Genomic DNA, 24,099 nt, shown 5'->3' with positions numbered 1-24,099 from the left:
TAATCTCGTGGTGCAATCTACAAGTCGCACAACTTAACAACGTGTCCGTCGTGGGTTCAAGCCTCCGTTTCCCGTAGCATGGACTGACTCCGGTTGCGTGGTACTTAGTATTGTAAGTCCCAAAAGCCTGTATACGCGAACTGCATGATTGCGTAGGTCGTTACTATAAAAAAGAAGAAGATTTTGGAGTACTTTCTTTCGTTTCATTGAAGACAGATAACAAACTCCAATGTTATCAAACCTTTATTGGAAAGAAGGGAGATCTATGTTATAGTTACAGTGAGTGAAAAGTTTTGCCCATCCGTCGCTTCTTTCTATCGATCTGGTGTTGCGGCTGTACTGTGTATGTGTGTGTGTGTAGTTGTCGTTTTCCCCTGTTGTTTGATTAGTCGCAAATACTTACTAACAATAATGATGTTCTCTTTGATGTGTAACGATGTGAAGCTGTAGTTATTTCTCTTTGATAAATATCTAACTGCTACCGCATCATGCTTTTGCCATGAGCGAAATCAAACAGCCTCAACATGTTTCTTTCCATCTTCCATTTTGCTTATGTTTAAAATCTAGACATGATTTTTGATAATTGATTCCTGGATAACTGTTAATTGGTTCATAACGGAAAAAATGATCACGTTCAAGATTTGGTTAGTGTACCAAAGCTGGTACATGCCGCCGGTCGGATGTGTGTTTTATGATAACACAAATAATGATGTGTGTCGTTAGGTATGTGTCCATCACTGTTTGCAACTAATCTTTTGATTTTGAGTTAATACTAGCAATGACTTTACTGTTCGATTCTGAGTACTATCGATCCTGCACCAATAGCGTTTGGGGTTGTTCTTGTAAGACTGTTCAAATGAAAAATACTGTCCAACGGTTTTGTTTCGTTTGGAGCTAACAATTGATAGAATTGGTGGAAATCTAGGAAATACCAACTGAATCTGAGGGTCTGAGGGTAAGACAGGTAGCACCAACTAAACGTAAACGAATGATAACTCTGCATTTCTCGTGGTACAACTTTTAATTAGTAATGAACGCAGTATGAGTGTGCGTGCAACGCCCCCAGAGTCTGCGCAGCCTCGTGTTTGTGTTGTGTTGTGTTGTTAATAATAGTGCTAGAAAAGTACTCAACCGGCATCAACTCTGCCTCTCAATACAGTTCGTTCTGTCGCGTTCTGCACATCTGACAACACGCCTGGCTGTAGTATGCGTAGTTACACAGCTTCGCTTTTACCACTATCGTACAGTTGGGGAAGTCGTCGCGACAGTTTTCATCGTTTGACATCATGTCGGATCGTGCCTCGTAGTACGGATCGACCGATGAAGAGGAGGCGGGCAGGGTGGTCGTATAGGACGTTGTCGTTCTGGTTGTGGTTGAGGTGGCAGGAGGTGCAGTCGATACGGGGCAGGACTCTTCGTTACACACCCGGTAGGATGTGGGTCGATCGGCGTAGCGACAACCACCAGATTCCTGCAGTAACTTGTCGCGCAGGTTGAACTCCAAACACTTAACCACACGCCGTTGATTGCCTCCACCGCATGGTTTAGTGCACTGTTGATAAAGCAGGCAGTTGGAATTGAATTTTACATTAGATTTTTTTTTCTAATTTACATATTATAAAGCGATGTAAAGCAACTAAATATTTAAAATAAAGATAAGCATGTTGAGATTGAAAAAAAAACCCGGCAAGCAACGTGTATCTCGTAAGTTATGGATGACTTCCTCCCACCAAAAAACCATGCCAATAGTCCAATTCTTCATATGTTCACATTCAAATGTTTATAACATGCCAAAAATATCATCAAAACTTGTCATACAATCTCTCTTAATCAAATATTTCTAAAACTTTCCAGATACGCGATATCCGATAGTTTCTTTGATGTGTCCAATCAACTACAAATTGAATTGAAATACATTTTGAAGTGGAAAAATAATGTTAACAGCTACTGACAAGATTCGTTTGTGACAGAATTCGTTGTAACTAGTTAGTGGGATTTCCAGACTGTAACTTATTAACTTATTATTATTGTTACCAGTTACTACAACAATGAAAAATGGCAGGAAACAACAATCATTTTCTTCGGCATACCTCGGTCCATTCGGAAAAGTGCCACCTCGGTTTACATTCTTCAAATGATTCAGTGTCGCATGGTTCGATCGAAGACGGTCGCAGGTCGGCATCGCATTCACTCTCTGGCGCAAAATGATCATTACGAATGCAAAGAACTGTTCGGGAGCGTGTTAGGTTGAAACAATCTCCGGAGCACTGTAAAGCAGAAGAAAATTAGCTTGCATCAGTGCTTACGATCGGCAACAAACTATCTAGAAGTAAGGATGCATTTACCAGTGTCCATGGGCCCGCAAACCATTCGCCAAACTCGCATGCCCGATTGCTGGTACATTCGCGCGAAGTTTCCGGCATCATGCGCAGATCGCAACGTTCCGAGTTTATCGACGAGCTACGATCGCAGAAGATCGACCGTGTCTGCATCCCGATGCCGCAGGTTGTCGAACAGCGAGTGCTCCAGTTTGCCGTAAGCCAAACGCCAGTTTTCTTGGCCTCTGCTCGATAGTTGATGTGATTAATATCGGTTCGCTGACGGCTGTGCGGTACAGCGAAGCCTACACCGTTCGCCAATGGGCCATTTTCTGCATCGTTCTGTGTGTGGCTGTGACCCGACTGCGCATTGTGGTGATCGTGATGCTGTTGATGCTGGTGTCCTCGATGACCGCGATGCTCGTGCTGATGTTGGCTTTCGGTTGGTCTGTACCGTGGCTTCTCCGTTCTCGGCGGTGTGGGTTTCACCACGCGGGAACACTCGCAGCGTTCGGTACTCGGGGGCAACTCATCCATGCACGCACCGTTGTTAACCTGAATGACTATACCGGACAACAGCTCCTGGACGCACTTGACTTCGCGTGTCCGGAACACTTCCTCGTCGTACTTTTCCTCGCAATTGCACTGATCCCAGTCGCCGAGCTTCCAGTACGCTGGACACGGCTGAGTGTTGCATCGTAGCAAATTCTCATTCAACACTGGTTGCTGCAGATGGGCGCAGCGTTTGGCAGAAAAAACGCGCGTAGGAGACTCTCGGACACACTTTATGATAGGCTGCTGGATACCTCCGCCACAGGACTTGCTGCACGCGCTGAAACCGATTACCTTCCAGAGATACTTGCGCTTACGCTGACCAACACGCCCCGTACCAGGGATGGTACCGGTGTTGTTATTGGGAGAGCTCATCACTCGCTGCTTTGGCACTCGCAGATTGGATTTTTCCGAGATTTCATTTCCCGCTGCAAAAAAAACGACAAAAAAAAAAGAGACACTGTTCGTTGAAAACTTGCATTGCCTTCGGGTGTTACAGATGACAGGATTTTGGAGTTTTTCTCCTCCCTTTTCTGTGAATGTATGCTGTTACTGAAGTTTAACGTACCTTCGGCGCTGGGAACTTCTTCGAGCGATGAAGGCTCCGTAGGGCTAACGCTGACGGGGAGGAGATACTCGTACTTGATGCCCGGGTTCGGTGACTGTGAAAGCAGAAACACCTGCACCGGTTCGTTCGTTGGTCCAAGTGCAGTCACCCATTCGGTAATGCCTTCCACGTGCCGGAAGCTGCTGTTTGACCCGTTGTTCAGCCCATCGACTCGACGATAATCGAACACGGTCCCGGCGGCGATGTAATGTCCGCTGAGCGAGATCGTGTAGTCACCATTGATGAAAAACCGTTGATCGGCCGTTTTCAGCGCTGTCGGGTGGAGTTCCGAGAAACGAAAAAGGAACAAAAGTTGGAAAATGTATTTTTTCTAAAGCTGGTGAACATGTTACAAAAACATCAATTTCGGGTAAGGATATCTTGCTGCTTTTATTTTCAACGAAAATAAGTCGTGCATTGGTTGCCGAAAATACGGAACAAGCACTTAAAGTCACGATGAGTTATTACCAAATTAAGTTGTTCAACAACGCTTTTGGACCGAGAAAATTATATCAGTTGAGTAAGGTACTTGATTATTTTACTATTTTATTTGACACAACCTAGAGTGTAAAAAGATATACACACCAACTATCACAACCTATGTTTCCTTCTTCGGTAAATTCAGAGTTATCTAGCTTCTGCGAAATGGAACAGAACCCATACCCTTCATTTTTATAAACTGTTTGAGGTATTAAATGCACCTAGACATACTTTTAACATTCAAGTATTAAATGTATACGTAGCTGCTAATAAATGAGGAAACGTTACTTGTGTACACGTTAACATCTGTTTGGTACTAGGCCTAGTACTTATTGGGTACACGTTAACACTACAATAAGTACTAGGCGCCTCCGTCGTTGGGATGAATGGCTAATGGAGTGAACTCGATGATGGTGTTTAATAATTATTAGGAACAGTTTTTAATTTAATCGTGTATCTATTTAATGTTATGCTTTGATAGAAAAAGATAGAAAAGTTGTGTATGAAAAAAAAACTTTAATTTATGATACAGCACTAGTGAACGAGTGTTGTTCCTTTAACTTTTGAAAAAAATGTTCAAACATACAGGGTTTTCCAAGTCAGTTTCGAATGTAAAGATTGTTATTCACAGCATGCAAAATGTTGTTTCACATCGATCTGTCATTTCATTTCCATCATAATAACTTTTAATTACAACAGCATGATTTTCAACACGTCTCAAGTTTGACAGTTCTTTGTTATGTGTTGAAAATCATGAGTTGATACTGAACTTTCATGTTGAAAAAAATAAACCATTTGTTAGCTGGTGAAAAATATCTTGGATGCGGTGAAGAACAATGTTTACAATGTGATTGACTTGCAAAACCGTGTAAAACTGAGTAGTTTTTCAATTTATTGTGAGAATTCTCTTAATTTAAAATAATATAGCATCAATAGTTAATGATTCTTAAACGAGCATGCTGTTAAGTTGTATGTCTTATACATGGTTTTCCAAGTCAGTCGAATGTAAGCATTGTTATTCATCGCATTCAAGATGTTTTTCACCGGCTATCGAATGGTTTATTTTCTTTCAACATGAAATTTCAATTTTAACACATGATTTTTAACACATAACAAAGAACTGTCAAACTCAATCCAGCTTTAGTCGTGTTGAAAATCACGTTGTAGAAATTAAAAATTATTGTGATGGAAATGAAATGTCAGATCGATGTGGAACAACATTTTGTATGCGGTGAATAACAATGTTTACATTCGAAACTGACTGGGAAAACTATGTAAATGTTACCTTGTGACGTATCGAGTCTTAAGGGTATTATAAAATTTAACAATAAAAAAAGGTGATTTTTATATAATAATAATAATATCAATTTTGAAGATATTGACTGCTTTCATAATTTCCAATAAAAATACTGCAATCGTTGTAATTATACCAAATATGAATGATGAATATGCCAGAGTGAAGCTAGAGTGGTTGACTATGAATTTTCAATAGTTTGGTGTGTATCACTTTATACCAATTTTTAAGGGTTGCTGAGGACATTCAATGTTTTAATTCCATTCCCGAGGCAGCATAATCAAACGTAGCCCCGAAACATACGCTCTAGATAAACGCCACCGCATTTCAGGTCGGTCGGTGTGAAGGGAAATCACACAGCACATCGCACGAATTAATGGATAATGGTTCAGTGCGACTTTTGAGATGAAAATGGAAGGTAAATTAAGGTGTGCAGTACGGACAGATTTCCATCTCAATTTGGTTATGGTGCAGACATTTTTTGTGCCATAAGCCGTATGAGAGTGACAGGCAGTGCGAGCAATGTTCTATTACCGTCGAACAGTGAGGTTTGGTGCAATGCGGCCACCACTGCATTCTTCTTGGGTGCGGTGTCATTTTGTGCAATAGTGATCCATTTCGGATTCAAACCAAGTATTAAAATCATTTCCAGCTGTGGAGGGACCTTGTATTTGAATATAAACGCGTGGAACGATTTTACGAAAGAGAAAGAAGTGGTTCCGTTCATGCTTTTAACATGGGATGAATGCATCCCCGTGTCTCGACGGCCATCATCAATCTCCGTTTATCTCAATTGCTATTCTGCAATTCTGCATACGGCGCGCAACGAACAAAGTGTTGCACCGATCCATTATTATTATTATTATTATAGCCGGTCGATTATTATTGGATTAATATGCGATTTATGTTAATTTTTGCTCGGGTGTAGTCTATAGTCGGTCAGCGAACCGATTGAAGGACAACAGTTTATGGATTATTGGGGTGGTTCATTGTTTGGTACTGGGAAGTCCTCATAATGTTTCAACATAGCACTTGAGTATGGAGTAGGGACCGAAATGATTGGAGGTAAACTAAGCTTTTCATTTAATGGCATTCTCAATTTTATGATTCTTGGTTGGAATTATCCGTTCACCTGGTGCATGTTTTGCGGGCGAATTTTATTGACATTTCATGCAAAAATCATACTTCCTGTTGCTATAACTTTAACATTCCTGTCTGCTGGACAAAGTCAATATGATTTTTTTACTTCCTTTAACAACTATAGTAAAGCAAGAGCAACAAATGGGGATCTTAATTTGGTCATCTCTCTTTGTTGACCAGTCGAAGGTCCTGAAGGGACAAAAGTTAAAAGGCAACATGGGGTAGGTGAGGTAGTTTTCAAAATGGGTCTATTAAAATCGATTGTGTCTGAGCACCATATCGTTTTGTTAAAAAAAATGCGTGGCCACGTCCCTTTTAGACACCATAATGGGATCTGGATAGTATAGACTAGCAAGGATCCATGTATATTACGTCCCCAGGAATCCTCCAATTAATTTTATCGCCAGCCCAGCCTAACAAGTTATGGTGTCTCGCCGGAAAGGTTTATAGTACGTAGGATTGGAGAATTCCTTAAACAAAATGGTCTTATTCGTTATCCATTGCATTTTCAGCAAAGCTAGGTAACAGAAATCTGATATGTATTCACTTAAATTCTTGTAATTCTTATTAGGGAATTTCATGAGTGATGGCGAGCGAATGCTGTGATATTTGGTTCACCATGGGACAGTTTAATTCCGAATGCATAGCGTACAACATGCTGAATGTGTGTTGAGTTTACTTACAGTAAAACTAATTTACCTAACCTTATCTATTGCGTGCAAACGTGCACAGAATGACACCATCGAGCCGGATCGTCCTTCAGCACGGTATGCGGTTACCATTCATGGAATGCATTCATCCGTCATAAGTAACACCGAAGAATGAGGGAATGCTTGTATGGGAGCAGTGAGGGAGTGTGGACTTTACCCAGGTAAAAACAAGATTCTTCAGAGCTGGTTTTATTTATTCACAAGCTTCCGCCCACCGAAAGACACTGACACACCGGTGACGGCAAGTACAGATGCATCGAATGTTGTTAAAATACAATCCAAACACAGCAAATGAAAAGCGCTGTTTGAAAACGCTATGAACCGAACTTCAACATTTAAGTGACCTTCCCACGAAGGCTTGGCAAAGGAACGGGAAATGGACATGCACGGAGTGAAAGCACCGCATAATGTTGCAGAGAGTGGTACTGTGAGTGGTGAAAAAAGTGTCGCATTAGTTACAAACGATGACAGCTCCAACGGGTGCGAACGGTAGCGCCGGTTAGCTTCAGTGCACATATGGAAATGGCAGCAAATCGGCACACCTGCAAATGGCTCCGACACCCGGCCAGGAGCGTGTTGTGATGCGCCCCGTTTGCCCCACACACGGGTCCCCTTCGATGCTTTTCACGCTGTTTAATGGTTGAAATCAGACAGCTTGCAGCACAAGAAAGGAGGGCTTGTGAGAGGTGGGTGTGTGCGTGTGAGCATAGTGTCAGCAAGCGTCTAACGGCTCATAAATCTACCTCATGAAGGGTCATTTCGGCTGACTACCAAGCAACCTCGCGACGGGATGTACTTAGACGTGGTAGCAATAGTGAGGTTAGTGAGAAAGTTCTATTCATTTTCCTTCGAAGTGGGAATGAAAATCGAAAGAAAGAAAGAAAACAGTTAACAAAAACAATCTGCCACACACGCACGCAGCTCGAGGCAAACGTGTCACGTTTACGTTCTTGTGACCATTAGGAAATGCTGCAACGCAAGTGGCGCGAACGGTGTCCATTAAGTGGGAGTCGGATGCTTTCATCGTTTTTTTTTTTCGTTTGTTTAGGAAACTCCTCACAGCCCGCACTCGGAAGGCATTCGTATTGGCTGACCAAGGGATGTGATAAACTAAAAATAAACACATATTTAATACCGTCTTAAGTAAGCCAGACAGAGCAGAGCAGTGTGGATGAATAACGGGGGCCCTAAACAGAAGTGAATTTTCCTTGGGGTCACCCGGAAAAACGATGGTGTGAAAGGAACACGACGGGTAGGCCATTTCAAGGCCGATTAAAGTGCATTAGCATAGCTAGTGCTTCGTTTTTTGCCTTTATTTCTTCATTAGTAGAATGTGTTCTTCCAACCTGTGACCGCAGCGCTTTCCGCATTAGCATCGCTCTACAAATGCTGCCATTAGTGAGTGTGTGTGAGCATTTTTACACATCGAATGATGGTGTACTAATGATGGTGCACCAACACCAACCATGATGGTGGGAAGATAAGGGGAACACGACGGGGCAGTTCACTTACCGAGATAGTTTTGGCTGTTCTGTAGCTCCGTTATCGTGATATTGGATGCACCGGCCGGAATGGTGGCCACGTGAACGTACCCATTGTTCGGGTTGGTCTTCGTGTAGATACCGGAAATGGGACGGCAAACGGTCGTTCCGCACCGGACGGCGCCATTGTTCATGAACGTGCCCGAAATAACGCCACTGTTGTGAACGGCCTGCGGAAGAAATAAATCAAACACATGTCATTTGCAGTGAAAATAGTAGTGGAAGGTTGTGAAATTTCCCAATTCCGGTTGAGATTTTGCTAAATTGAACAGTGCCGGCTAGCGAGCGAGCGGAAGGTGCGCACACAGTACATGCGACACCTATAGTCAGCAGGTGGCAAATTGAAAATCGTGTTTTAAAAAGCCAGTTCAAGCTTGCAGGTCCGCTTTGTCTGCTTCGGGAATAGTTTTCGGATAGGTGTAAAATATGTTTTTTTCTTCAGAATTTGTGGTGAAGGCTGGTACGAATTTTGGTTGTGTAAAACACGACATCCTTAAATGAACCATTTTTCTAGGTGGAGAGCATACGAAAGCGCAGCTTCATTTTAGCTAGTGTGAATGAGCGACATACCGATGGGGCACACCTTTTGTATCAGGTTCAGGTTATCAGCTCAGGTGGAGTCAGGCAAAAAAGCAACATTTTATGAAAGGATGTGGTTTTCCTTAAGAGGCTGTTCAGCTCCACTTTTTGTTAAGAAACTGAAGCATAGTTAAGATGTTCATTGCTTCAAGCGCCCTGAGACACCTATGATTGAGCGCTGGAGAGTTCACGACAAAGTATATGGGTTTGCCTCAGTTTTTCTGTCTTTCGTCGACCCACAAACCTACACTACAAATAACCGACACCTGATACACCTGAAATGCGACCATGGCACGAGGAAAGCACGTGGGAAAATGGAGGGTTAGAAACACTTTCTTTCATCCTTACAGAGCCTTAAGAAACGTTTGTTTGCTTTTAATTTTCTCCAACGATCCTATCACCGAAGCGGGCGACTCGTGCCTTCTGCCGGACCCGTTTTCCACCCGGCAGTCGAGATAATTCAAGCAGGGATGCGGGCGTTTTCTCAATTCCTAGACGTCAGTCAGTCATAGTTCCATTGCCCGGTATGACCTACCGGATTCATTAAGGTCTACAAGGTCTTGCTGGGCCAGAGCCTGCCGGGGTGCCCTGAAGAACGAAAAGCCTGAAAGCATTTGCTTTACATTCGATTAATTTTCCTGCACAAATTGAACATTTACCAGTTACCGATTGCTATTGAAGATAGTGATCAATACGTGTTTTATATGATGAGATATTTTAACAAAATTCATACTAATTTCAAAATTATTTAAATGTTTATAAAAGAGTATTATGTGTTGTACTCGATTTCAACATAGTATGGCTAGCTAATTTAATTACAAAGAGCTGCTAGAAAATAATAGCATAGTATCTTTAACATAACCAACAGCAAGGGAGGATTCTCAACTGTATTCTAAAGACAGTTCAAGTTGGTTTAAGAAAATCAAAGAACAATTATGAAACGATTCTTTAAAGGAGCCTCTACTTGTTATGCAAATTTAGTTGCACCCCAGTGGAAGTTAAGGTTCAAAATACGGTTATCTTCAACTACAACTTAGCTTAACCAACAAAACCAACACTAAACAGAAACGCTACAACAAATATTTGCACACTCTACGATATTTAATTACGCTCCAGAAAACAATTCACAAAGGGATTGGCAATAGGAAGTTTGCCCTCTTGTCTCCCTTAGCCTCTTTCGAAATTATGACTGTCACACGGAAAACCAGGCAAGAAAATCACTTAATTATTCCGTTTTCACACCATGGCGTGCGGTAATCTAAGCGGAATAATTACGAATAAAATGCCTTATGATGAAATACACACAGCAGCACCACCGGCCAAATTCTATGGTCGGACAACAAAGAACAACCTGATTGCCTGTGTGCTCTTCCTGTGGTGCAAAAGCAGCCCAAAGAGAGAGAGAGAGAGAGGGCCAGGCAATGGTTTGGTTTACCGCGGCTTAAAGTTTGGCGCGTTCCCTAGTATCATCATTCTCTCCCCTGGTAGCTTCCTACCCTTCCATTCATGGCGGCCCTACTCGTTAGCATTTGGTCCCTGTTGCTGCCGAGGGTATTTTTCACCGTTGGTTGAGTGAACTGAATAAAGAGAAATAATACTCCCGAGCCTGATATATCAACCAGCGTGGCAGCAAGCTCGGGCAAGTTGATATCCGCCCGGCCATCCACAAGTCGCCTGAGCCGCCTACCAAGGAATCCTACCAAGGCTTTGTTGTTGTCCGAATCCGAAACCAGAAATCTTCTCGAAAACCCATTCCCTCAACACCCAACGCCGTAGCCCAGCCCGGTGGCACCGGTCAGCAGTACTTACCACCAGTAGTGCAACGGCAACGATCCGAAGTAATGAATTTTTAAAAAACATTTAAAACAGTTCCACTCGTTTTTCACTGAACGCTGAAAGAAATTTGCCGCCGTGCCGTTGGTTCGTTGTGGTGGATGGAGCGCGTCTGCAGAAGATGCGAGGATTTGTTGAGGGATTTTGCGTGCAAAGCCCCAGGATATTCCCAGAGTCGGCGAGGAAGAGTCACGCCAACACGGAAATGGATTGTGTGGAGAAGGTTAATAAAGTATTCACGAAACTTTTCTTCCACCGCCTGTACGCCGGGGCTACCACTTTCTTTGGACGTCAAACCCCGATGGTAGCAGCGAGGTACACGAGTAGTTCAGCTGTGCAGCGACCGGTTGGAATAAGTTCACTAAGCACACGGTGCGACGATTGTTTTAAGGCTAAGGAAAGGTTAATTAATCACGGTGGGAGCTCGGTGCAGGTTAGCTTTATAAAACGGCTCTTGGACACTTGAAAGCACTTGCGGGTGGAGCAGCTGGGTTTTACAAATAGTGTTGTTGAATCATCATAGTTTGGAAGCTGTGCTGTTTCACAATCCTCACCATTGACAAGCTACTGTTGTCAGCACTGTTATACGTTTTTTTAGTCGATGTGAGGTCCTTCCAAGACCAAACGCTAAATTTAAATCTAAGAACCACCACACTTGAGGGACCATTCCCTGTTCGAAATCTTGTGGATTTTACGTCATATTTTCTTTAGAAGGTTTTGCTTCGATTTTAAGAAACTAGTAATTAAAGCTTTCAGAAATTTTCAGTTTGCCATTCATTCAATTATTTATCATTCATACACAAAAAACATGGAATTTCCATCTCTAATCAATCCCACTCTAATTTATAAAGACCGGCTGAATTTCGGCTGAATCGAGCTTAAATTTCGATTCACTTAATTGAAGGCAGTATATCGGCCTGACCATTTCATGACCTCGACCTGCAGAGCTTCTATTAATCCCGAAAATAATCCGATTCCATACGGGCGACCGTACGCCGCCGTGTACTGTCAGGGATATGAAAGGATTTCATTAGCGAAATGATTCTTTCTTCGCACCCTGATCCGAAACTTTAAGGCAGCTGCTAAAAGGGCACACAAAGCGGGTGTGTGAGTCAAGTTAGTTCGTGGCTGGCAGAAACTGCTGTTATCCGAAACGAACCGTCAAACCCATAAGCTTCGTGGGACTGGCGACGTCGTCGGTCGTGCCGATTCAAAGGTACGGTATGGGCTTGCGTCCCGTGTCGATCTTCATTACGCTTTCATAATACATAAAGTGTTATAATTCAATTCCATCAGCCCAACATCTCACAGGTCGTTTAACTCGCGGATATCCCGCGCGCCTCCCGCAGAGTGGCCCACTAAACGTTGCCCCAACTGATGGATGGGTGGTAGCAGCAGAAAGCTTGCCGTCATCGGACAGGGGGGGGGGGGGTTTGAAACGAATCTCAGAAACGATGCTTTCCACTTCATCACCCGCACCGAAGAAGCGAAGCCAGCGCGGGTCGGGTTGATGATGATTGCTGACGTTTTGCCCCAAAACTTTGCCCCAAACCAGGGCCGATGCTCTTTTCGCAAGCGTGTGACCATCTTCGTCATCACCATCATTATCCTCGGGTACGCTAGCGAGGCGAGACTTAAGCAGAACATTGAATGAGTTTGGTCATACTCCAACGGACGTCCATTCGTCTGGGCCTTTGCTTCGTGCCAAAGGAATCCTGTAGAAGGCAATAAACGTAGCTGCTTCTGCTTAGTAGGACAAGAATGACCAATCCGGGCAGCTTTACTCTTTCGCAGCAGCAGCAGCATCAACCCGGCATCCAGCAAACGCGCAAGTTCAGACACAAAGTTGAACTCTGATCTCGGGACGGAAAGTTTATTAGAATATCAAAAGCGACGTAGCGTGCAGGGCAAGCATGCCTTCGGGGGTACCCGGGTGCCTCTGGCCCACTCGATGAATGCACCGGTTGGAATTGGTTTTTCTGGGCAGATTCTTGTTGAACTGCTGCGGCTTGTTACCGGCGTGACCGCAACGGGCAAGAGCAAGTTGAAATAAGGCTCAAAGATAGGAAAAGTTAAATAAGATGTAAGCCTACATTTCAACTGAAACCCTTTGCAAACCGGTCTTAACAGTGGTGTTGGTGGTTTTACGGTGGCTGCATTTTTCTGGCGCATTTTGTATTCCATTCTTTGTAGCGCTCAAGCGTCTCAAGCGAATGCTTTCTGAACAGAACCAAACTAGCTCTCTTCGGTTAGTTTGGTTCTATTGCTGAACGATAGCTTGTTGAGCAGGCCGTGAAATAATTTGACCGGATTTCATTCATACAGGTAATGCAGTCTAACATTGGACAGCAGCTCTTCGTTAGCTGAATGAGCCATCGCTACAACATACATCATGTGCCGCTTGCTTAATGAGATGAAATCCTGTTATATGTTTAGATGTGTTAAAGGAATGAGTGCATTCCTATTCAATACCGGTATATAAAGGGCTTTACAAAACATGCAGTAGTGTTAAAGGGAATGATTTTAATTATCTAATATTAAAATTATCCCTACTTGCAATGTTACAGTAAATTACAGATAAATTATTTCCTTTATATTATTTTATAAACTTTCGTTCACAAACTATATAATAAAAATATATTCGCCATTATGCTAGAAGCTTCTTTGTACCACTGTCCTCTGTCATCTAAAATCGTTAACATACAAATGAAACACCTTTTTTGGTTCTTTCCTAAAGTGCTAATCCAACTGCCATAGCCTTCCACTCCCCTTTTAAGCATTCCGTAGCAGCACGATACGGTTGAATGTACTCAAGCAAATACCTTGCACCTTTGCACTATTACTATAGGCCTGCTGCCACTTGCCACCATCATACTTAACCAATCCAGCCTGCTACACCTCTTCGTCGGTAGGTTGAAGAGCATCGACTTTCTTTGCAAGTTCTACCTTTGAAAGTACTTCTATTGGAGAAAGTATGCCTTTTTTTATTCAACACTGTACTCGTCCATCCAGATTGAATCAGGGAGTTTTCCGTACCGTAAAAGGGGACCGTCACAAAATTGAGGTATACAAAAAAAAATCAATTCAAGTGTGCATCTCAGCAAGGTGAACCTCTCGATACTCTTTCGACGGTCACAAATTCAAAACCCAATCAACCTTTATGCTAACAGGTCGGGATATAAAGTAGCTCCGACCATACATCATATGCATCCACTCTTTCTTGTTGTTACGATGCTTTCTTCTTGCTATTATTGGAAGTAAATCCACACAGCGGGCAATAATGTGCATGGGTGTGTGCGGTGTGTGCACGTGGGTAAGTTACGCGAGCGTTTGACAACAGTGACAGAATATGATGCTTATCACGGTACCTTCGCTATTATCAAGCAGGTAAAGTTATTCAAATTTCATTTAAAACGGACTGTTATCGAAAAGGAAATAGAATCATTCTAAAGAAGAAAAAACAAGAACACTACACACTGCACACTTTATATGATAAACTGATTCCTCCATAAACTTGCTTCAAAAGTGGTAGTTTAGCTTACAATTTATCGGATAAACCAATTCGGCCATAAGATTGCTTCTTAAGTGGTAAATTAGATTGTTGTATTCCCTTTGGAAGAATGCACTTTTCAAAGCGAATAGGGGAACCAGTAGAACACGAAAAATGGTTTCCCTTATGCTCATTTGAGGAAAAAACGTTTAAGCCCTGAAATGCCTCCGGGTGTAAAATTTAAAAAGAAGCTTGATCAAAGAATGTACAGATGCACAGGGAAAGCAATATGCTGTATTCTAAGGTGTACATGGGCAAAAAAAAACGGAACAAAAAATACTTTTAGTGCATCGTGGCCATTTCTTTTTTAAATTTAGAAGTAGCCAGGAAGTATAGAAGATAGAATCGCAGAGTAAAATTATGCCAGCACTCGGAGAGGATAGCAATACTCCCAAAAAAAACTGCACTCTATTGCCTACTTCCAAGCAAAGCTTATTTTTTTTATCTTGCACCGCAATATGGCTAACTTTCATATGAATAAATTGCTCAGTTTGTGATCAGCTGTAGAGAAAACATATTTTGAAGTGGTTAGGAACATTAAACAAATGAATTTTCAGTACAAACGGACGCTTTACAAGTATGGTTATATGAGTACTAAAACTTGTTCAATTAGGAAACAACGGCTCTGCTATGAATATATTCTATTTTTATTGCCGTACTACAAACACATTAATACTCATTGCATTTATCAGGAAAAAGCATATTAATCTATAAATAGACTCAGAACAATTTCAAAAATTAGGAAGCAGCTTTTAACTAATATTTTTTCCATATCGCTGAGAGAAATGCTGTCAAAGCTACTCTTTTGAACGATATTTAACAGCGATAGTCATGGGTGCTCGCGCTCTGGAAGCCTTATGTTGAAATCTTATGTTAAATCTTAAACCACGTTTTGGTCCCATTTTTGTTATGTTATTGCATTTAATCTTATTAAGAGGCTCATGGACGAAGCTTGCGGGCCGCGCTCTGCGGGACTCAGTTTTGTCATTCTTTACATATTGATGGTAGTGTAAATATGTTATACATTTAACTATTTAAGTTATAGGCAGTTACATGAAACCGGCACTTCTACCATTTAATTATCGAGCTGGTCGAGACGAGTGTGAATGTTTCGAATTTTTCCAACCGTAAGCAACGGCTTCTTCTTTAACAACCTCTAACATCCGTTCACGACATGAGTGCCCTTCGTTTAGATAACATATCAGCGATTGTAAATAATTGTTCAAAAATCAATTCCGAAATAAAACAAAATGTCTGCAATAAATAGCACTCAATGCAGTCATCCCACACTCAATAAAACAGGATAAAGATCAAAACAGAATAATGTACAAATGATTGTTCGACCCTTCCGCCCAGTAGACAATCAATGGACCAGCATCTGCGCGTAATCAATAGCGCCATCTGCATTGTTGACAGTTCATAACCAATCTGACCATCAACTGTATCCGATGCGAGATATCCACCAGTAAATCATTGATGTGACAGATTACAAACAATATGATTAATCAAAAAGTGATCCAAACAGACCCGGATATGGAAGTGTGTGTGTGTGTGTGTGTGTGTGTGTGTACATGCAATTTATCGATGGAAGTTTATTTGCCAACGGCTGGCCCGTGCGGTGACCACAATGAGATAATTAATTTTTTAATTTATCCTATCACAATTGCAGCCATTTTTCTGTGCACAGCCAACAAACAAACACCTGTGCGTCGTTGGGAGTTATACTTTAAATTCCAACGGGTCCCAACGAACGTCCCGTCCGGTTGCTGTTGATAAATGTTTGATTTCGGCACAAGTAATTAATAGTCCACCACACCGGGCCGGCCTTCCGGCTAAATGCGTTCGGCAAGCGTGAGGTTAATCCCATTGCGGTACCGGTACCGATTATGGGCTGCAAATGAATGCACCACACCTTCGAAGTACTGTTACCGGCCGAAGCATATTACCCCTTTTGCGATAATTAAGAGTTGCAACCGACGTTCGATGTTTCAATTCCAGCCGAACGTTTCAATTCGCAGCAAAATCGATTATCCGGGCTCGATGATGCGCATTCGTTTATCTATCGCTTTGTAAATCATCCGAGTGCCATTATCACAAGCACATGTCCAGTGTGCGCATGGAGGGTGGCATATCGAAGTGGAAGCACACAAAGGGGGATTGGTTGCATTGGATGCAATTGCAGGATAGTGGTGGAGTTTTTGAACAATTTGGTGCTGACCGTGGGCTTTGCATTTCCATATGGTTCAAGTGCAAAGTCCCCGTGGAACGAAACGAGAATAGGTTCAGTGAGCCGATCTTCATTACAACTAAATGGAAATGGTAAGCTGATTGGAAATGTTGCGGAAAGGCCAAACCAGCGGTTCTATGCGGCAAAATTGGCAAAGCAATTGGTTTAGATCGTACATAGCAAAAAATATATACATTTCACGAACGCGTATCTTAAGTATCTAATGAGTTTGGTTTATTTGATGACATAGTAGAATAAAGAAAATTCTTATATTCACTACATTACAAGTATACCACACATTACAGTCTATAAACGAGGTCGACTTGTTAAAAAAGTATTACGAAAGCCTTCTTCCAATGAAGTTTTCTGATGGAAAATCCTTATTATGCTTGATATATTGCGCAATCATAAGGAGCATAGTCTAGAAGGGGATCGATAATCCGTATCGAAATAGTTTTCGCAATGAATTGCAAAACAAATACAGAAAATTCAAATAAAATTACACCACTTTTGTAGAATAGTGTTCAGAGAAAACAAACAAATGCACAATGCCAAATCTCTCCAAAAGACTTGTTTTAGCAAGAGCACGACAAAAACCCCCGGTAGCAGTGCATGATTGCTGCATTAATGTTTTCCCAAAAGTGGTGTGATTTGTTAGGTTCAACAAAAAAAGTACACACAACAGTACAGAAGAATCTATAATGTTCGTTGTTCGAATGTCACTCAGTAGGACATTAAACATTCTTCTCTCAAAATCCTTTCATCGTACACTATGTTTCACGGAAACGGAAGCAACCACAACGCAAAACGATCTCACCAAAGACAAGCAGCATCTTCTCCAGTATACCGTCTGTGCCCTGTGTTGCCTCACCTGTTCTGTTGAAAATGGAACGCTGAGCAGTAAAAGTGCATCAAAAGAATTCCATGCATAGGGATGAGGTTACACGCACTGTGCACTCGTGTGCATACTGTGCTGCCTGTCGTTTGTCATGTGAAGCACTGTCGGTGCTGCCGGTAGGTTATTGTTGTGTTTAAAAGCTGTAAAATGTCAGCTTGCGTATCTCGGGTGCTGGTGGGAATACCTTTTGCTTGAGCAGGTGAAGGTATGGTGGAGGAGAAGAAAAGGTAACAATGCTACCATTGTATCGAGTCGACAAGGAAATATCTTTTCTCATCAGAGATTCCGGTAGTTTACTTAGACGGACTTAGAAGAATTTATTGTAGAAGTTTTCAAGTTAATTGTTGTATTTAATGCATAAAAACTAAGATAAAAGTGATTTTATTACAATGAGCTTGCAATAGAATTTATTAGAATTGAATGCAATGTTTTCTGTTATGTTACTGTATATCCTTTGTCAATTGTATGTTGAAGTCGACCAAATGGTTCAATACATTTTATTGGTTTATGCTTCTTTGCGTACGATGGTGAATAGATGAGAGAACCCCTGCATGTTGAACATTCGTGTTGATTACATACGAATACCAGTTCAGCTTATTTGACACCAAACAACGCTTAATCAAACCCGTATTATGCATCATTGAAAGGGATTCACTTACAGGCTAATACATACATCCCTTTCAAATGTGAATTGCATGCTCTCGCTTTACTCCCAAACAAATGAGACCAGTCCTTTTTATTCAGTCAGCGCAAATGTTACTTCTGTCGTTTAATGTTGCTGTCTTACATAATGCCCGAAGTGCACAAAGGCTTAACACTTGACAGTTTCAGTGCTTCAGTCAGTTTTTCAGCTCGTGCATCAACAGGCAAAACACTCGTTGGCCTCGTCAGTCGAAAAGCGTTATAGTGAGTAGGCAATTTTTCACGCCAGCATCACCGACAGGACCCGCCCGATTTCTCGGGCCTCAACGCGGAAGCTAAAAGATGCCATCCTTTGCTAGCTTTTGCGTAGTTACGCTGTAGATGCTTTGCCATACTGGCTGCCGGTAACGGTAAAGCGCGAGTCGCATTCTGCCCGTTGCAACTATGCAAAGTAATTAAAAATCCGGAACCACAGTATGCATGTCGACGTTGAGGACTGTTCGTATCGCTTAGCCCTGGAGAGGATCGGGAAAATTCACCACCAGAGCTTTGGCAGTGGGTAGCAAAGGGCAACGCGTTAGCCCTCACACTCGCTCAATGTCATTTAACTGACATGGAATACCTTCTTTGAAAGCATTCTCTTTGTGTGTGAGTTGTTGTTTTTTTAGCTTTGCATGTGAGTTCAAGCTTCAGCATATGTACTGCGTGACGATGGAGTTTATTAAAATGCGCGAAGGTAAAGGTAGAGGATGGCACTCACGGTGGACCGGATGCTTACGAAAGGTCCGCACTTCTACGAAGCCTGTTTGGAAATGATATTTCAAGCTATAGAGTCACCTTGTGAAAGATTTGCTGCTAGGCTTGGTGTAGATTAGAGTAACACAAAAACGTAATGGAGCTTTTGCGAAAGCATGCATTAGCCGGAAATTACCCTCGGGATCAGCTTAAAGCAAAGGGATGGTGTTTACAAAAGTAATCATCTCCAGCTTTGCCATACGGCCATCGTTATCAACGTATTTGTGTACAGTGGCGGACACGTGTGGAGAGCACAGCTGGTGACGAAACAATTAATTTATGGGTCATGGGCCGGTCTCATCCGGTGGACTGTGTTTGTTTCATGAAAAAAATCGTTTTCCTCAAAAAATGTAAACAAAAACAAGCATTCTAAAGCAATCGAAATCTAAACATGTAAAGCAAACATTTGTTTAATCTAGTCTGGAAAATTTGCCACCAGGCATATAATGGATGATTTGTCTGAAATACACATCGATATCTGAGTTAAAGCTATTATGATGCATTCTTAGTCAATGGTAAGACATCTTTAATTTGCAACAATTTGTTTATCATTATTATCCGATTGATTGATGCTGTTTGTTGAAAACTGTTTAAACTACATGATGGAAATTTAGGGATTTCATAGGTTCTCATAGTTTCCGGACACTTTCTTGACTTTTTATCTTTCGGAAATGAACTTTATGTGTGGGGAATTGGAATTTATAGCACACACAATCACATTCATTTTAGACAATCAAATTCAAAATTGCTATTGGATTTGTCGAAAAAGGTTGCTATAGAGTTCAATTCCCAACACCTAAAGTTCATTTCCCTCAATAAATTATCAAGAAAGTATCTCACAATTATTATAACCCCTGAAAATTCCTGTAATTTCTATGCAATCATTATTTACGAGTCTCCAAATCTCAAATAGCACAACAGTTTTTTTTATAATCAACTGACGAATAAGTTTGTCCACGTAAAGAAGAATGACTTAAATTGAAATCGAACCACGAACGGTCTATTCTAGGCAGTCACTATTAAATTGGGAAGATTCCATTGTTCGTGTATGCTTAAACAAAGAGCAACATCAACGAACACAAGTGTCCGTTTGAAAAAAAAAAGTCCGTTATGCAAAATGACAATGAAAACCAAGGACAGAGGAGCAAACAAACAACTTCTCAAGAAAATAGATAATATAGATGTTAAATGATACTGTTTATAACGATAGCACTAACGCAATCAACATAGGCATCAGACTGGCAGGACGCCTTCTGAAAGCTTCGCACCAGTACCAGCTAAATGGCATATAAAAACGATGCGTAAGAACATTGCCCGCAATTTGTCAAGTGGCGAAGTTGTTTGGGCCGTTTTTGCGCCGTTCTCCTTGACCGAATCGAAACACATTTAACATTTTGGTACAGGGCCCACCCAGGTAGATAATGCCACTAGGCATCGTTCTAATACCGCGCACGGTCCACCAGTGTGCGTACCGTACCGCCGAGCAACGCAATCAAGCGTAGTGTAATTAGAATTTGCATCTAAATTCAACATCCCGCGAGCATAGCCCATAGCGCACCGAACACAGCGCCAGTTGTGGGGCGAAATGGAGCTGTTCGCTTATACAATGGTGGAATCGTTTTAGGAAGTGTGAACAAAATTAGGCTTATTCCCACAATGCTTCTTTCAATGTCTTTAGGTTGGTCTGTGTACCTGTGCTTCACGGAACATTTCATGAATGGCGGCAGTTGCTCGATGCGTTCGCCTCAATGTCTAGACATTGATTTGCTTGGTTCGGTGTGTGTGTGTGTATCTCACGGCATGCCGCTAATTTTTATAATTTATTTTGTTGTTGTCTAAACCATTCTAGGTAGGCGACCTTCTGTGGGGCAAATGATGCCATTTGATCTGGTTTATTACGGCACGTTTTGTGGCAATCATTCGTAAATTCATTAAACGGCAAACTATTTGCACACCCGTCCTGATGGCGCCGACAACCAAATAATAACGTCATTTACCCATCTTGAAACATCGCTTGCTGTGGTGGCTGGAGGGGAGTGGGGGAAGGGAACACGCGGGAGACCCCAATGAAACGTAATGTAAAACGTGCTATCACTCGCGTTGATCAGTGTGAACCGGAATGACCTGGCGAAATGTGTGTGTGCTCTGTCATCGTGATTAGAGATGGGTTCGCCGGATCGCACCCACGGTTCCGCTCCGATTCCGGCAAGTATGATTCCGATTCCGACTCCAGAGAAACGGAATCGCTAGTTCCACCGGAATCGTCCGGAATCGCCCGGAATCGTCTGGAATCGTCCGGAATCGCCCGGAATCGACCGGAATCGCCCGGAATCGACCGGAGTCGCCCGGAATCGCCCGGAATCGCCCGGAATCGTCCGGAATCGCCCGGAATTGTCCGGAATCGTCCGGAATCGTCCGGAATCGTCCGGAATCGTCCGGAATCGATCGGAATCGATCGGAATCGCCCGGAATCGCCCGGAATCGCCCGGAATCGACCGGAGTCGCCCGGAATCGCCCGGAATCGCCCGGAATCGTCCGGAATTGACCGGAATCGACCGGAATCGACCGAAATCGCCTGGAATCGTCCGGAATCGCCTGGAATCGTCCGGAATCGTCGGAATAGTCGGAATTCCCCCATCCCCGAAAACGCCACCAATTTCTTGTACTAAAAATCCAGTTCCATCAAACAAAGCTAAAAAACTATCAGTTTGGTGGGTTAAGCCACACGGCCACAGAAGCAGCCACCACTTCAATTTTGTTGAAGTCAGATTTTTATGCACGGGCAATTTATTTGCTCAACATGTTTCACCTGTGTTAAAAATGTTATTTATTTGTGCAAAGGAAGCAATTAAACGTGTGTGTTTAAGTTGGTTTGTTGTAAAAAATTCATGTGTAATATGTGTATATGTGTGTTTGTTTACTTGCGAATGAACTCTTCCATTTCGCTGGTCAGTGCATAGTTTATAGACTAATAATATTGCTGAAGTTGAAGTGCAGTGATGTAAGTGAATGAATTTAATCAACCGAGGAGTTCAAATCCTGTTCAGCATATTGACCTAAGCCAAACCTTGACCAAACTTTTCCTCAAAGCATTTTGGAAAAGGTGGGTTAAGGGTGGACAAGATAAATACATCGGATCGGAACTGGCAGCTCCGATTGTTCTAAAATTTGGTGGGTTAACGACTGAATCGACCACCACAAACCCACGTGGGTTTGAAGTGGTTTTACAGTGGGTTAAGGACGATTTGGTTATTTGGGCCATTTCATTTCATGTCCAGTGGCGCGTTAAACGGTGGTCGGACTGGGCGGCCGCCAGGGGCCCCGGCGATCTAGGGGGCCCCGTCATTGTGGATGTTCGACTTCGTATCGATTGTACCCCCCCCCCCCCCCCCCCCTGGATGGGACTTTTACCATCTATTTCAAATAAACTTATTTTTCATTAATTAATTTTTCCCATCGCTTCAAGCACTGTATTACGAGGGCCCCGAACTGCAGAAAACCGGGGCCCCATACTACTCAAAGCAGCACATAAAATGTTCTAAGAAATCTGCCAATACTTGCATCAAAGTTGCAAGGGAAGAACGCTGCGACACGCGCGCACAGCTCAAATCAATACCTCATCATCGTTGGCGCAAAGTATTGGACAGAGCGAGAAATCGTCATTTTTTGCTGGTGTGGGTGGCCTGTGCACGAGACACCCAAACCCAAAACCACGCAGAGCAACTTGCTGCTAAAATGGAATGCACAGAACGCTGCGCTTAACTACCACCGAAAACCCGTTACACAACACAAGCATACAACACACCCAAACAAAAATTTAAAGGCCCCGAAACACAATATCAATACACCGGCTCGTAGCCGGTAAAATTAGCAGGAAAAATTGACTAACACCAAGCCAGCAACGGTGCTCCAGTGGGTAGAGGTTTCATTCGAGAAACGATTCCATCGATATCGATGTGTGCGCTTTTCAATTTGGCTTGGATGAAACGTGCCTGTGCTTGCGGGGGGCCCCTATACTTGTTTTGCAGATGTGTGCCGAAAACAGACAGCTTTCACGCGAAAAATGGTATTCACATCTCAAGCCTGAGATCGTGGAGCGTGCCTGCTTTTAACCCAAAACCTTAAATTTTCACGCGGGGCCCTACTCATCTTTTGTGGTCAACTGCCAAATAGGGGAAATCGGGAAGGAGTGGTATTCATAGGTCCAAAAAGGAACTGGGCCATGTTAATATTAAAATGATTTTTTATCACTATTTACATACAACTTTTTGGGTGAAGACAAGATAAAAAACCGATACAGCTATATTGAAGCCAAAACTCAAAGGTGGTTTACGGGGCCCCAACGATTATGTGGACTCTTCGATAAAGGGCCCCCGTCGGTAAGGGCTCCGTCGGTAAGGGCCCCCGTCGGTAAGGGCCCCCGTCGGTAAGGAGGCCCCGTCAATAAGGGGCCCCGTACATTTGGTGTCTTAGTGTGGATGGTCGGTGCACGAGCTCACCAAAAAAAAGGCGGAGACACTTGCTGCTAAAATCCAATGCACAGAACACAGAACAGAACGCTGCGTTTAACCTCAAAGAAAACCCGTTACAATAGCCACAAGCACACATTATAAACAGACAAAAATTTAAAGGCCCCTACACAAAATTTCAATGCACCGGCTCGTAGCCGGAGAAATTGGCAGGAAAAATTGACACCAAGCTTGCGTCGCTTTAAAAAGCCTAGGAAGGTCGTTTGGTCAACGGTGCTTCAGTGGGTTGAGTTTTCATTCGAGAAATGGTTAAATCGATGTCATTGTGTGCGCTCTTGGCTGGGATGAACCGTCCTGTTCTTGTATACGGGGCCCCTGCTACCGCTTTGCGATTGTGTGCCGAAAGCAGACAGCTGTTTCACACGATGGTATTCACATTCCTGGCCTAGGATAGTGGATTGTGT

The 24,099-nt window shown here is 42.6% G+C and overlaps 1 protein-coding gene across 2 annotated transcripts in view; it reads right to left on the bottom strand.

Moving 5' to 3' along the window:
- Positions 1–225: 225 nt before the first annotated feature.
- LOC121595698 (thrombospondin type-1 domain-containing protein 4) overlaps positions 226–24,099 on the bottom strand; it is a 99,474-nt gene continuing 75,600 nt past the window's right edge. For both annotated transcript variants that reach the window (XM_041919870.1, XM_041919871.1), the window contains exons 8-12: positions 8,614–8,812; positions 3,439–3,750; positions 2,346–3,298; positions 2,091–2,267; positions 226–1,552 (exon numbers count right to left, since the gene is read on the bottom strand). In XM_041919870.1, the coding sequence (XP_041775804.1) occupies positions 1,151–1,552; positions 2,091–2,267; positions 2,346–3,298; positions 3,439–3,750; positions 8,614–8,812 (2,043 nt within the window). In that variant the 3' untranslated portion in view covers positions 226–1,150. The remainder of the gene's footprint in view (positions 1,553–2,090; positions 2,268–2,345; positions 3,299–3,438; positions 3,751–8,613; positions 8,813–24,099) is intronic.

Source organism: Anopheles merus, chromosome 3R (genome assembly GCF_017562075.2).
Source record: "Anopheles merus strain MAF chromosome 3R, AmerM5.1, whole genome shotgun sequence".
Classification (NCBI taxonomy): Eukaryota; Metazoa; Arthropoda; class Insecta; order Diptera; family Culicidae; genus Anopheles; species Anopheles merus.
This window is presented reverse-complemented; position numbering and strand designations above follow the sequence as displayed.